The following is a 12,737-nucleotide window of genomic DNA, read 5'->3' on the forward strand; positions in this document are numbered from 1 at the left end:
ACCTCCGTGAGTGTTGACCAAAACAGTGCAACTTAGATCTTGATCTCAACTTAATCGTAATCTCAATTGTTTAACTCCAACTGCAAATTTCCAACTATTCCAATATAGGCTAAGGAGCAATTTATGCTTGTAATTTGAAGAACCTTTAGAGATTTCACAAGAATTCTTCCAACATCTTAATGAAACATGTTTAATTGTTTAAGGATGTTAAATCATCTTTCAAAATACTGAAAGTTCAAGTTTACATAATTCTAGCACCTGCATCCCACAAATATTGTAAAATTCTTGTAGCCTTCTCCATGTCACTATGCAATAGAGCTTTAGAAGCAATTGAAAGAACTGTCCAATTTTCACAATCCTTGTCGTCCAGAGGAGCTCCATTTTCCACCAAAATTTTCACTACCTCTTCAAACCCATATTGAACTGCATCCATGAGAGGTGAACGTAAGTTTCCATCTCCTTTCAAATTGTAACCCAGTGAGATTAAATGACGAATATTGTCAAGCTTATTATTCCACATGGCATATTCGAAAGCTTGCTTCTTAAGAATGTCAAATTGAGGATTGGCAGCAATATAATCCTTAAATGATTCCACTTCACACATTCCCGCTGTTTTCAAGAATAACTCTTCATTGTCCAAGTGAAGAGTTACCACTTGTTTAGTCAATATTACACGACTTTTGTGAGATTTTAGAATAATCCCAAGAGGTGAATGATCAGGAATTGATACTGGAACAATTTCAGGCATTTCTTCAACAATTCCTCTCTTTACCATGCAAACATTTTCATCAGTTTCAAAGATGGACTTGCTGATAGAAACTGAATTATACTCGATAATGTCGTCAATGTCTTGGACAGAGAATTGAACTTTGAGACATGGATATGAGTCCATATCAGCAAAATTAATATAAAACCAATTAGCATAACCAAAGTATTCATTTCTTTCCTCTGAGGAAACACTTTCCATAACCAACTTATCATTGGTGAACATTGGAAGAATACTATTCAATGCAAGACCTTCCTCCAATGAGAATATTTTCCTATCAACCATATCAACAATCATATTCAACACTTTGGCAACGTTAGTAAATGCCTCAAATCCATGCTTTGATGAATCAACAAGTGCCAAAATCTCTGGACACTTTCTATTCCAATAGTGAGCTCCAAGTGTGTAGGCAAATGGCTTTTCACTCGGATCAAAACCCTTATTAAAATCAAATATCAGCTTGATAGAATGTCCCCCTCCTCTAACATCATCAAAGAAATCCATTCCAGGTCTAACAATTTCATGTTCACAATAATATTCAAATCGACTTTCCAAATTCTCAGTCAAACAATCGTGCAACTCTTTTTCCTTTCTTTCCTGCAATTGAGCCTTCAACAACTCCAACTTGAGCTTTTTAGCACTGGAAAATCTTCCCTTCAATTGTTGTTTTTGTGAAGTTAGATCTAACTTTCTCTTTAATGAAGTAGTATCATTACCATCTGAAAATAATTGTTGCTGATTATTGGTGCTGCTAATAGATGATTTTTCGTCTTCTTGATCATCATTCTCAATATTTTCCCAATCGGAATCATCTTGATCAAGTAATTCTTCAATCTTTTTCGTGTAATTGGAAAATTTGGAAAAGATATCATCACCATGCCATGGAGCATATAATTGTGGCACATAGCATGTTTTCCATTCCTCTTTCGAATAATAGTCGTATAATTCCTTTCGATATTCATTCACAGAGGCACCTCTCTGGTCCAACTCTGCGAACTTTTGCAAAACTTCAACGGAAGGTCGAGGTTTTGGATTTTGATATTTGCTATTACGTAGTGGAGGCATTTTTCTATCAATTGCTTTTAAAATCATGTCTTGATTTTCCTGCGTTTGCTGGTTTAATTGACTGTTTACAATGATGTTTTCACAGTCAACTGGCAAGCTATTAAAAAAAATGAGCAAACGAAATAGAAAAGATTTTGAAAATATTCAATTGACTAATTCGGAGGAAATAGACTTCACTAGTAATAATAACAATATATTGGAAGAGAAATCAAAAACAATTGTAAAACTCGAACATCAACAACAGGAAATATTTTCCGATGATATTTGCTTTGAAATAATTTCCATGATTGATGATTCGTGGTTTATTCTAAATAATTGCTCATTAATTTCAAAACAATTCTTTAATGTGATCAAGGAACGTTCAAAACTCGATATTGAATTTACAAAAGAATTAACAGAGAAACGAGTTGAATTATTCATGAAAAGTCAATTTGTGAATAGTATTGTTAATGTTAGATTTTCTAACTATTTTCTTGAACAAGTCAAGTTCATCAGTGAAATGAAACAATTGACATCACTTGATATTTCTTACCATAATATTGGTGATGAAGGAGCCAAATACATAAGTGAAATGAACCAATTGACATCACTTAATATTGCTACCAATCGAATTAGTGATGAAGGAGCTAAATTCATCAGTGAAATGAAACAATTGATAATACTTGATATTTATGAAAATGAAACTGGTGTAGAAGGAGCCAAATACATAAGTGAAATGAAACAATTGACATCACTTAATATTTATGAAAATGAAATTGGGGATGAAGGAGCTAAATACATCAGTAAAATGAAACAATTAATATCACTTAATATTGCTAACAATCGAATTGGTGTAGAAGGAGCCAAATTCATCAGTGAAATGAACCAATTGACATCACTTTATATTTATGGCAATGAAATTGGTGATGAAGGAGCCAAACTCATCAATGAAATGAAACAATTAATATCACAAATACTATAACTGAATGACCGCATTGCTTTGAAATGTTGCTTTTTAAAAATTGGAATTTTTAATATTCAATTGAAGATTATTACTTTTATTAATTTGTTTTCATAAGATTTAAGAGTAGATTTGCAAATTCAAGCAATTTGTAACAAAACTCTCAGCAGAAACTGGAAGGGCATTTAAAAATCTCAAACCAGCATAAACAAAGGAATTATTCAAATCAATGACACGTTCATTCTTGATCAATCCACCTAAGATCAAGTTGGCTGCATGGTTTGAATGAATTGAGCCAGGGATCTTGTCCAAATTCTTGATAGTTTCTCCCATTCTTGTATCAGTGACACCAGCAGGATTGACAACATGTAAAACTAATTGTTTTTGATTGGCGTACTTTCTGCTCATTTCCTTAAAGTTTCTAACCACATCGGAAGAGCTATAATCCAAATTATTCTCATGTTGATTTTGATTGTCATTGTTATTGAGAATGAATTGGAACATTCTGGAGAATTCGAATAGGAAAGTTTTGGTAATTCCATAAGGACCCATCAATTTTCCATGATAACCAGCTCCACTTGCAACAACTACAACATGTTTAGGCAATCTAGAATCAATATTTCTATTCTTGGCTTGTTTCATTGCAGGCAAAACTGTATTCAATGTACCAAAAATGTTGACTTGGAATTCTTGATAAATTACATCTTCTTCATCTTGAATGTTTTCTCCTTTTTTATCGGTTTTACCGCCATTTTGAGAAGAGAATTCTCTGGAAAGGATTTGAGAATTGGTTGCTGCACTGGCAATAACCATATCATAATCTTGTTCAGTGACAACTTTCTCAATTTCCTTTCTGTCACAAATGTCACAATCTCTAACTTGAATGTCAACTAATTCTTTCAAGTTTCTACTGGAAAAGGTTGAGTAAATTTCCTCTCTAACCCTTTCTAATTTATCCAAATTTCTAGAAACAAGAGTGAGTGTTTTCTTTTCATTTGAAACTTGACCAAGTTTAGTTCTCTTTTGAATCAACCATTGATTGCAAATTGACTTGGCAAGTGACAAACCAATTCCACAACTTGCTCCAGTAATGAGAATACTGTTGGAATCCAAGGTTGGAGTTTGCTCACTAACAGAGAGAGTCAATTGATAGAAGAATCTGAAAAACTGAACCATCAAATTGAGGAATGAAACTGCTGGATAGAGAGTGACCACGAAAACGAATTCGAATAATTCATTGATGAGGTGGCTTGGGCAAATTACATCATCTCTATTGAAGAGGTAATGTTTGATGTTGTTGAGAATGATTCTTGGAGAAGTGTCCATTGAATTTGAATTATTTTTTAAAGATGGGAATGGTAATGGAGAAGATATGTGTTCGATTTAAAGAGATTTTATGGTTTGAATTAGGCCAGAAATGTGATATGGCCTTAATGTTTGAAGAACCCAAATTGTATAATTTAGAAGTAATGAATGTAAGGGGTTATAGCTCAGTTGGTAGAGCGTCTGCTTTGCATGCAGAAGGTCTAGGGTTCGATTCCCTATGACTCCACTTTTGCTATTTTGATTAGTGTAATAAGGAAGCAAACTCCGTTGGCAACGAACGGAGTATGAGGACAAACTATGACATTCATTATTACAACAATATGATTTAACTGTTGAGTTTCGTTTTTACAATACTTGAATTCTGCGTGAAAGGAGAAACTTATTTTGGAAGTGTATATTTTCTGAAAGGAACCTTGTTTTTCTTGAATATGCACGTGCTTACGGAGAAACTTCTTCCAGGAGTTAATGTTTCCCCCAAGGCACATATTGTCATAATAGCTATAATTGACCAGACAATGCATTGATATTATTGAAATATTGAAAAAAATGTCTCGTTCATTGTTTCTTACAAGCAGAACTTGTTTAATTGCCTTAGTTGCTGTCCTCTTGGTTTCTTCATTCCTATCTGAAACAGTTATTGGTTTCGAATGTAACCAAGTTGACTGTCCTCCTGGTTATGACTATTGTGCATGCAGAGGATTCACATGCTCATGTTCTCGTTATCCTCAACAACAAGCAAACATGGTCGAAAAGAAAATTCCTGTCAGGGAAAGAAGTTGTGGAACTGAAGTTTGCGGAGAAAATTGTTATTGTAATGGATATGAATTCAAATGTGTTTGTCCATTTGAAAAAGCAGACACATATGAAAATGTTGCTGAGAATGAATTGTTTGATGCCATCTATGATGAAGAAGAGTAAATGTGTGGCATTCAGATAGAATATTAGAAACAATAATAAACAAATTGTTGTTTCGAAATGCAATTCTAGCTTTTAATGAACTTTATATTTCAAAAAAAATGGCCAAACTTGAGAGTATTTTCGATTTACTTATCAATTATTCGGAAGAAACACCAGAAATACAACCGACTACTCTATTCGATTCTCTTCCAGACGAAATCATTCAACTCATTCTGACCTTTCTCCTTCCCGACTACCATACCATCACCCAACAACCAAAGTGGTGGAAGAAATACTTCCACACCAACGATCCAAATCTAAAACATGAACATTTCGACCCTGGAAATCCCGAAACTCTTCTCACACTCCTCAGTTTTGCAAGTTTAAACAAGTTTCGTTTCAGAATTGAGTTTAATGAATATTTCCATGAAATGTTCAATGCCTCTTTCAAAATCAATGCTCTCCTCTCTACTAAAGCGAATCCAGACTCTGGCAATATGACCTACCAGGGTGATTGGGGAAATCTATTGAGAGAGGCAAATTTATTTGGAAGATATTATTTGGCGAAGGAGATTGGATGTTTGACTCAATTGGAAGATGATGATTCGGATGGTAGTGTGAATTTACCTTGGGAAATGGTTGATATTGGAGAGGAGGAGGATATTGATGAATATATGAGAAATCAAATGAAATTATTGGAAACTAGATATGAGGAAGAGGAGGATTATTTGATTCGTTATTTGGTTGAAATGTTTGGAATTAAGAGAGAATTTCAACCCCATTTCACATCAACTGTTTTGGTAGAAACAATTTCTGATTCGAATAAATTGGATATGAGTGGGAAATCATTGGAAGTACATATAAGCTCAAATATAGATTCTCAATTTTGGACTGAATGGGAAAGTAAATGGTATGATAGATTGAAATCCTTTATTTTCGCCACCATTACAATTGACAAATCCTTCCCAATTGAACCAATTACTTTTCCTGATAATATTATTGAATTGAATATTGTGACCAAAACTAATTCCAATCCACAATTTATCTTCCCAAATGTCAGAAAACTGACCATAACAGCATATGATTCAAACTCTTTACATTTTATTAACAGGACATCGTTTCCAAAACTAACTAATCTTAAACTAACCATTCCAATAGAAACACGACTCAATAATAGAGAAATATTTAACGAATTGGATAGTCTTTGTGTTGAGTATAATTATTTCGAGTATTTAAATGAGGATGTTGAGGATTTCCTGAATTTGAAACCAAAACATTTATTAACTTATCAATATGCACTCAATCCAAAAAAAGAACTAAATCAAATTCCAAGATTATACAATCATGGTGAATATAATAATATTAGAGTTTCACTCAGTGATGCCACACTCGGCACTTTTTATTCCATGACCTATGAATGAGGTGAGCAAATATTCGAAATCAAAGTAAACTCAATTTATTGTAAACTTGTGAACTTGGAATAAAAAACCCCAAAAAAAATGTCTTTACATGATCAAGATGCTGACTGCAGTTTGGTAATCATCAATCTTATCGATTTCCGTACAAAAGACAACATGTCCAAAGATGATCAAATTAATATTCAATTTTTATTAGAAAAATTCAGAAACAAATTTACTAATCAAATGCTCGGGTCTTTACGATACCAGAAAAAGAAACAATTTCTGATTAGAACTCCCTATCCGAGCATCCCTTTGGTTTTTTATCGTGATCGTGATTTATTTTGTCAAATTCTTGATAAAAATCGACAAATCCAAGATTATCTTTCGTGGTTCATTGTTTGGATGAAAGATTATGAGATTATGAAGAAGATTGCCTTGTATAGCACTTTTGCACTTGCAGAATTGTTTTCTGAATTGAAAAAGCATCGAAAGGAGGTGTGGTACAAGGATTTGAGTGAAGATTTTGAGTTTTGGAAGGAATTTGTTCGACAAGATTCGTATAATTTTGATAGCATTACATTGGCTTCACCAAAAATTCTGGAAAATGTTGGGAAGGTCAAAGCATTGATTAGTATTCGGCCTGAGTGTTTTTTACATATCAGTAACAAGATGAAAAAGAATACTGAGCTAATTATTGCTGCATGTGAACAATCGGGAAATTTCTTCAGATATTTACCTTCCTACTTGCTAAAGAAGAAAATGGTATTGAATGCATTAGAGAAGAACACAGATATTGATTTGAAACTCATTCCAGAGAAAATGTGGGATGCAGAGATTGCACACACTGCTGCCAAATTTAAACCGTACCACTTGCAGGACATTCCTAAAACTTTCGTCACTAGAGAAATTGTCGAGATGGCCATTGGACAAGAAGGATTTGGATACGTCTTCCATCAAGTGAAAAATCCAGCTTTAAGGAAAGATGAAGAGTTGTCAATAATTTGTTTGAGAAATGGAGGAAATTTGGATAATTTGGAAAGATCAGCAATTACTAAGAACATTGCCATGGTCGCTGTTGAAAAAGATGAATATAATTATGTGAGACTTTCAGATGATTTTAAAAATGATTTGGACATTTGTTTGTCTGTATTGAAAAAGAGTGGATGTGCTCTATACGAAATGTCGGAAGAAATGAAAGCAAATAGACAAATTGCCTTACAAGCTGTCAAGACCAGAGCAAGTGCTCTCTACTACCTACCAACTCACTTCCTCACCGATAGAGAAATTGTCCTCCTTGCATTTAGTCATGGTGAACCTCTTTCATATGATTTCGATTACTATCCACCCTATTACTTCTCTCAAACTCAACTTGCTGAAAGAAGCAATCATGTTCATCAAAGAAAAAACTATCCACCTCTCATCGAACTCATTCCAAAAGAATTCTTCATCAATGATCGAGAATTGATTCTACAAATGACCAAACAATTTCCACACATTCTTCCCACTGTTCCAAAAGATATTATCAATGATAGAGAATTTTGGCAGGATTGTTTGGCAATCAATGGAGATTGCATTGAATTTGCCCCACCAGAATTTAAGAATGATTTTGAATTGTGTTGCATTGCCTTAAAAAATTATAGAAATTCAATTGTTCATTTTCCTGTTGAAGTTCAATCAGATCCACGAATTTTCAAGTTATTAATGGAAACTGTTCCACATGATAAGAGATTTAGAAATAAGGTTGCTCGAGAACTCAAAGATTTGGTGATTGAGTTCCAATTTGAAAATCGATCCAATGGTACAGCTTCTCAGAACATTGGAAAGAGCATTGCAACTATTCCCAATTCAGATTTATACAATAATTCCAAGCTGAAGAAAATGAGGGCACAAGACTTGGAGGATAACTATTTAGGATGTTATGTTCCAATAAAAGATTGAGTTTTGATTTTGAATTCAACACACAAGATTTATTTGAGAGGAAGTGAATGGAATTCTTTCGATTGCTTTTTGGGAGGCTATTTGCAAGCAGTATGACTTGTAACAAATCAATACTATCCACATCACTAGTTCCCAATCAAGCTACCGAATAATGCAAGTTACAGTGTAGTTTACATAGTATTACTAGAGGGAAATTTACAATTAATTTGGTAGACAATTCAAGCAGACAGCTTCTTAGACAGCCTGGTGAATTGACCAAATTCAAATTTACAAGGGAATTACTGCTTATTTTCTTGTTGTTGGTTTTGTTGCAAGTAAAGTTGGTATTGTTGTTGTTGATGTTGTTGATAAAGGGCATATTGTTGTTGATACATTGGATGCATCAAGATTTGTGCTTGCAAGTTGTGTACCATTTGCTTGAGTTCGGAAATTTCGGCACCTTGTTTTTGTTGTTCTCTGATTAATATCGAGAGCAGAGTATTATCTTGATTATTATTTGGTTGCTTGACTGCTACAGTTGTTGTGGAGGAGGAGGATGATTCTGCAGTAGTGGATGAGTGGTGATCATACTTGGCCTTCTTTAATTGTGGTTGTTGTGGAGTAGAGTCAATCGTGTTTGTGAATAAATCCATTTCATCAAAATCACAACTACCTCCATCCAAAAAGACTTGGTCTTCATGAACATAGGTTTGTTGATTGACAGAAGGAGCCATAACCTTTTCATTGGTAGGTTGTTCACCGAAAAAGTCATCAAAATCAGTGTCTTCTTGATCAAACCAATTACTATTAGAGGCTTGTTGTTGTTGCTGTTGCTGTTGTTGCCTTGGGAAGATTAAATTACGTTCCTCTGGAGGAATATGAGACTTATTCTTGTGGGAATGTTTGGCATATTGAATACTTTCAGTATAGAATGGTGATTGTTCTGAAAGGAAGTCAATAGATTCGGTAACAACGGAAGTAAGTTCCTTGTGATTATGTGGCAACATGTTGTATTAATAGATATTGAAAAAGGCTTTTTGATTGTTTTTTTCTTTGGAAAGATTCTACTCTGGTAAGCTTGACTATGTTGTATTAATAATACACAAAAAAACTTTGGATGATCAATGATGATGGGTAATGAAAGCTATATCTCTTAATATACTCTCAATATTAATATTATTAGGTAACAAAGCAAAAAACACACAATACTATCTGGGAGAAGATACGACTTGATATTGCACTAGTAGGATCAGCAGCTTGTGTTAAGCTAGGCTTGTTGGTGTCTTTTTTTTTTGTTTGGGAAGTGAATGTTTCGTGTTCAAGCTGGAGCCAAAATAGATTTTGTGATTTTCTGCTCAGAATCGGATTTTGTATTACGTTATGAGGAGGCCTAAAAATGTTGCGTCCATCACATCTGATGTCGCTTCTTCAACCCGATTGTGATGGAAGCACATTAATGGTGAGGACGCTGTAATTTTGCTTTTAACAGATAATTTATCAAAGAATATTCTTATTGTTGAAAACGTGTTTCAAATCTGAACATGAAGGTAAAAATCATTGTGAAGTATCTGATGAATGATGCCTCAAGGAATTAGGAACTGTAAGTGATGTTGTGGTTACAACTCGATTTTTCACTTCATTTCATCCATTTACACCTCCATAAGAGAACACCAAACTATTTTTAATGTTAAATGATGTTGCAGTCTTTGAACACTTTACAATAAAATGTAATAATTGATGACACAATATTGAGGTGTAGTGGATTAATGATATTGTAAACCAATGTTACCTTAAAGTCATTTCTAATGATCAAGTCCTTTTGGATACTTTGTAAAGTTGAGACTGAGAAAATTCTAATTGGTGAGGAGTGCTACTATTTTGGATAATGGATTGACAAGATTCGAAAGAAATAGTATTCATACAAAATGATGATCGTCATACAACAATATGCATTGTATAATAATTTTTGTTGAATCATCTGCAGCTGTAGTGTGGAAGATTACAACGAAAATGATGGATTGTATTATTTGTTGAGTTGATCCTTATTAGCAGATCGCTTATTTTGTGAAACTGTAAATACGAGTGTATTCTATACTTGATCTGAATGTCTATAACAAAAGTGAGTGGAATATACAGTTCAAAGGTTGAGGAAAGTTATTAATAAAGATAAATAACTAAATAAGAAAATAATTCAAATTTAATTTTAATATGTTATCACTTGATGTCATCAGCACAATTAACAACTGTAAATTGCAATAATCAATTCACAGTGAAAACAAGTATTCCCAAATATTAGCTAGTCGAAAAGCAAATCTAAATCATGCCTAGAATCCTCTCTGTAAATCACCTTCATGTAGATCCATCTCTTGAACTCGAATTTAAATTCATTGATGATCCAACTTGGAAAATTATCCAACATGATCATGCCTCCTTCCATATTCAAAATTTACGATTTAAATTCTTCGAGTAATGTGACCGAGAGCATCACCACCAAAATCAACTCAATAGACATTAAGCTGTTCCAAAGAAAGATCATTTTACAAAAGCGAGGTCCCAAGTAAAAACGCGAAAAGCTCAACCTCGGGTTTTTATCAAAATTTGGGACAGTGGAAAATGGCCATTAAAAACTGCACAATGGATATCATCTTTAATATCAAAAAAACAAAACAAATACAATAACTTAAACATAATATATTAAAACAATTCAAAAGAAGATGAACTTCTCAATCAATCAATTAGCTAGCAAAAGATCAGTTTGCTTATTAACAACATTCATAATGATGGCCATTCTCTTATTGATTCAATTATCAATGCCAATTCAAGCCATTAGTTTGAGTCTTGTCAAGGATGAGAAGGTGAGGAGTAGTTTTGAATCCACTTGGAAAAATTACATTCAGAAGAATTCTGATAATAGATGTTGTCTTCCAGATACCTATTCATTGAGTATGACCAATGGATTGAACAGAAAGAATATGCAAGTTCAAGGTGTTTCAATGATGAGAATTGAAACTTCTACTGTCAATTATTATCATGATAGAAAGACATTGAGAATGAGAATTGATTCTAATGGAACAAATGCTGAAGGTCAAGTTCTCAAGACAAGCCAAATTACTTTCAGATTGGGTGAAAAGGATTTCGAATATAATATTGTCAATGGTGCATGCTCTTGCAGACTTACCAAATTGACCTGGGATAAGACATGTTACAGTTTAGAACAAACAAGTTCAGTTGGAAAGATTGGTGATTTTGAAGCAACCAATGTTTTTGTCAACTCTGTTCCAAATCAATTCTTCTTCTCTCAATGGACTGTTAGAAGCAAATCTATGGACAAGTCAACCTGTTTCCCACTAAGTATTGAATTTGTTCATGATGATACTAGTTTACTTCAAAATGCTTTCAATCAAGCAACAAATGTTGATCCATCTGTTTTCAGACTTCCACTCAATTGCCCAGTCTTTTCCTCATGTCAATAATCCACAAGTTCTGTATCATACTGTATCACTAATTGTAAAAACTAATAAATTATAAAACTAATCTGCTTTCCTTTCGAATATTCTTCAAACAAAGCAAAAATCAATTCTTGAACTAGTCTCAATATAATCTCAATTTCACTACAGTCAATCACAGAGTTGCAATTGTGATTTTCCATGAACAAGTTCCAACCTTATTCATCACTGAAAAGCGACGTCCTCACTCTCTATTAATAACCTCAAACAACTCGTCCATCTATTTTTACAACAAAAAAATCAAACTAAAAAAAAGATCCTCAACCAACCTCTTTCAATTTTTTATCTCTTTGAAGCAGACCAAAAAACTACTTTTCCTAGTCCTCCTTTAAGATCTGCATTGCTCTGATCAAGCATTTTCAAAACAAACAAACAAACAAACCACAACAACATTATGTACAGCACATTCTATACCTTGGTTCATAATACCACTCAAACTAAAAAGCCAAAGAGAGAATCCTTCCTCAACTCATCCCAACCACTCTCTATCAGACCATCTATTCATGCTAGTAGTGGTGGAAATGGAGGTGATGATAGTGGCTTGTCGAGTAGTCCTCCAACCAAGTTTCAATTGTACACCACTAGTAACAAACCGAATGTTTCTAATTAATAATGGCAGATGAAAGAATGCTTTTTGAAGGACATTCCTTTGCATGAGATTGAAGGAATGTTTAATGTGTAATTCCTTTTCTTTTGGAAGAATTACTTGGTGAAATTTATATTGTAACAATTTTGTAAATAATAACTTATTGGACTAGAGTCCACACAACAACACTACAAAACTAGGGCCTTTGTTTTTAAGGGAGAATACTTAACCACAATTTTATTGAAATGATTGTTTAATAAACAATACAGAGTTTCGTTTTTTAAAGTTAATCCTGTTTTTGAATTCATTCAATCCAAATCAGTTTGAATTTCAA

At 33.5% G+C, this 12,737-nt stretch overlaps 8 protein-coding genes and 1 non-coding gene across 9 annotated transcripts; 6 read left to right on the plus strand and 3 right to left on the minus strand.

The window, feature by feature from the left end:
• Positions 1 to 241: 241 nt before the first annotated feature.
• On the minus strand, positions 242 to 1,858 carry NAEGRDRAFT_48597 (uncharacterized protein; the record flags this gene model as incomplete). Its single annotated transcript, XM_002677920.1, has 1 exon — positions 242 to 1,858. One exon carries the CDS (start codon positions 1,856 to 1,858, stop codon positions 242 to 244), a length of 1,617 nt encoding a protein of 538 aa, XP_002677966.1.
• A 256-nt stretch (positions 1,859 to 2,114) lies between these two features.
• On the plus strand, positions 2,115 to 2,792 carry NAEGRDRAFT_66820 (uncharacterized protein; the record flags this gene model as incomplete). The annotated part of the gene is made up of 1 exon (XM_002677829.1): positions 2,115 to 2,792. The coding sequence occupies one exon, from the start codon at positions 2,115 to 2,117 to the stop codon at positions 2,790 to 2,792; it is 678 nt and encodes a 225-aa protein (XP_002677875.1).
• Positions 2,793 to 2,891: 99 nt separating this feature from the next.
• Positions 2,892 to 4,097, minus strand: NAEGRDRAFT_48598 (uncharacterized protein; the record flags this gene model as incomplete). Its single annotated transcript, XM_002677921.1, has 1 exon — positions 2,892 to 4,097. One exon carries the CDS (start codon positions 4,095 to 4,097, stop codon positions 2,892 to 2,894), a length of 1,206 nt encoding a protein of 401 aa, XP_002677967.1.
• Positions 4,098 to 4,250: 153 nt separating this feature from the next.
• NAEGRDRAFT_t275 lies at positions 4,251 to 4,323 on the plus strand. Its single transcript has one exon. It is a non-coding gene; the product is annotated as a tRNA-Ala (tRNA).
• Positions 4,324 to 4,643: 320 nt separating this feature from the next.
• On the plus strand, positions 4,644 to 5,015 carry NAEGRDRAFT_66822 (uncharacterized protein; the record flags this gene model as incomplete). The annotated part of the gene is made up of 1 exon (XM_002677830.1): positions 4,644 to 5,015. One exon carries the CDS (start codon positions 4,644 to 4,646, stop codon positions 5,013 to 5,015), a length of 372 nt encoding a protein of 123 aa, XP_002677876.1.
• Positions 5,016 to 5,113: 98 nt separating this feature from the next.
• NAEGRDRAFT_66823 (uncharacterized protein) lies at positions 5,114 to 6,415 on the plus strand (the record flags this gene model as incomplete). Its single annotated transcript, XM_002677831.1, has 1 exon — positions 5,114 to 6,415. One exon carries the CDS (start codon positions 5,114 to 5,116, stop codon positions 6,413 to 6,415), a length of 1,302 nt encoding a protein of 433 aa, XP_002677877.1.
• Positions 6,416 to 6,568: 153 nt separating this feature from the next.
• Positions 6,569 to 8,332, plus strand: NAEGRDRAFT_48600 (uncharacterized protein; the record flags this gene model as incomplete). The annotated part of the gene is made up of 1 exon (XM_002677832.1): positions 6,569 to 8,332. One exon carries the CDS (start codon positions 6,569 to 6,571, stop codon positions 8,330 to 8,332), a length of 1,764 nt encoding a protein of 587 aa, XP_002677878.1.
• An 11-nt stretch (positions 8,333 to 8,343) lies between these two features.
• On the minus strand, positions 8,344 to 9,595 carry NAEGRDRAFT_79496 (uncharacterized protein). The gene has a single exon (XM_002677922.1). The coding sequence runs from the start codon at positions 9,316 to 9,318 to the stop codon at positions 8,611 to 8,613; it is 708 nt and encodes a 235-aa protein (XP_002677968.1). The 5' UTR covers positions 9,319 to 9,595; the 3' UTR covers positions 8,344 to 8,610.
• Positions 9,596 to 10,982: 1,387 nt separating this feature from the next.
• NAEGRDRAFT_79497 (uncharacterized protein) lies at positions 10,983 to 11,859 on the plus strand. Its single transcript, XM_002677833.1, has one exon. It carries the CDS (start codon positions 11,026 to 11,028, stop codon positions 11,782 to 11,784), a length of 759 nt encoding a protein of 252 aa, XP_002677879.1. The 5' UTR covers positions 10,983 to 11,025; the 3' UTR covers positions 11,785 to 11,859.
• Positions 11,860 to 12,737: the final 878 nt, after the last annotated feature.

The sequence above is a fragment of the Naegleria gruberi genome, assembly GCF_000004985.1.
Source record: "Naegleria gruberi genomic scaffold NAEGRscaffold_20, whole genome shotgun sequence".
In the NCBI taxonomy this organism is placed as follows: domain Eukaryota; phylum Heterolobosea; class Eutetramitea; order Acrasida; family Naegleriidae; genus Naegleria; species Naegleria gruberi.

Bases quoted from the DNA above. Each gene is read 5' to 3' on its own strand.
- NAEGRDRAFT_79496 (XM_002677922.1), bottom strand. From the start codon at position 9,318: ATGTTGCCACATAATCACAAGGAACTTACTTCCGTTGTTACCGAATCT.
- NAEGRDRAFT_79497 (XM_002677833.1), top strand. From the start codon at position 11,026: ATGAACTTCTCAATCAATCAATTAGCTAGCAAAAGATCAGTTTGCTTA.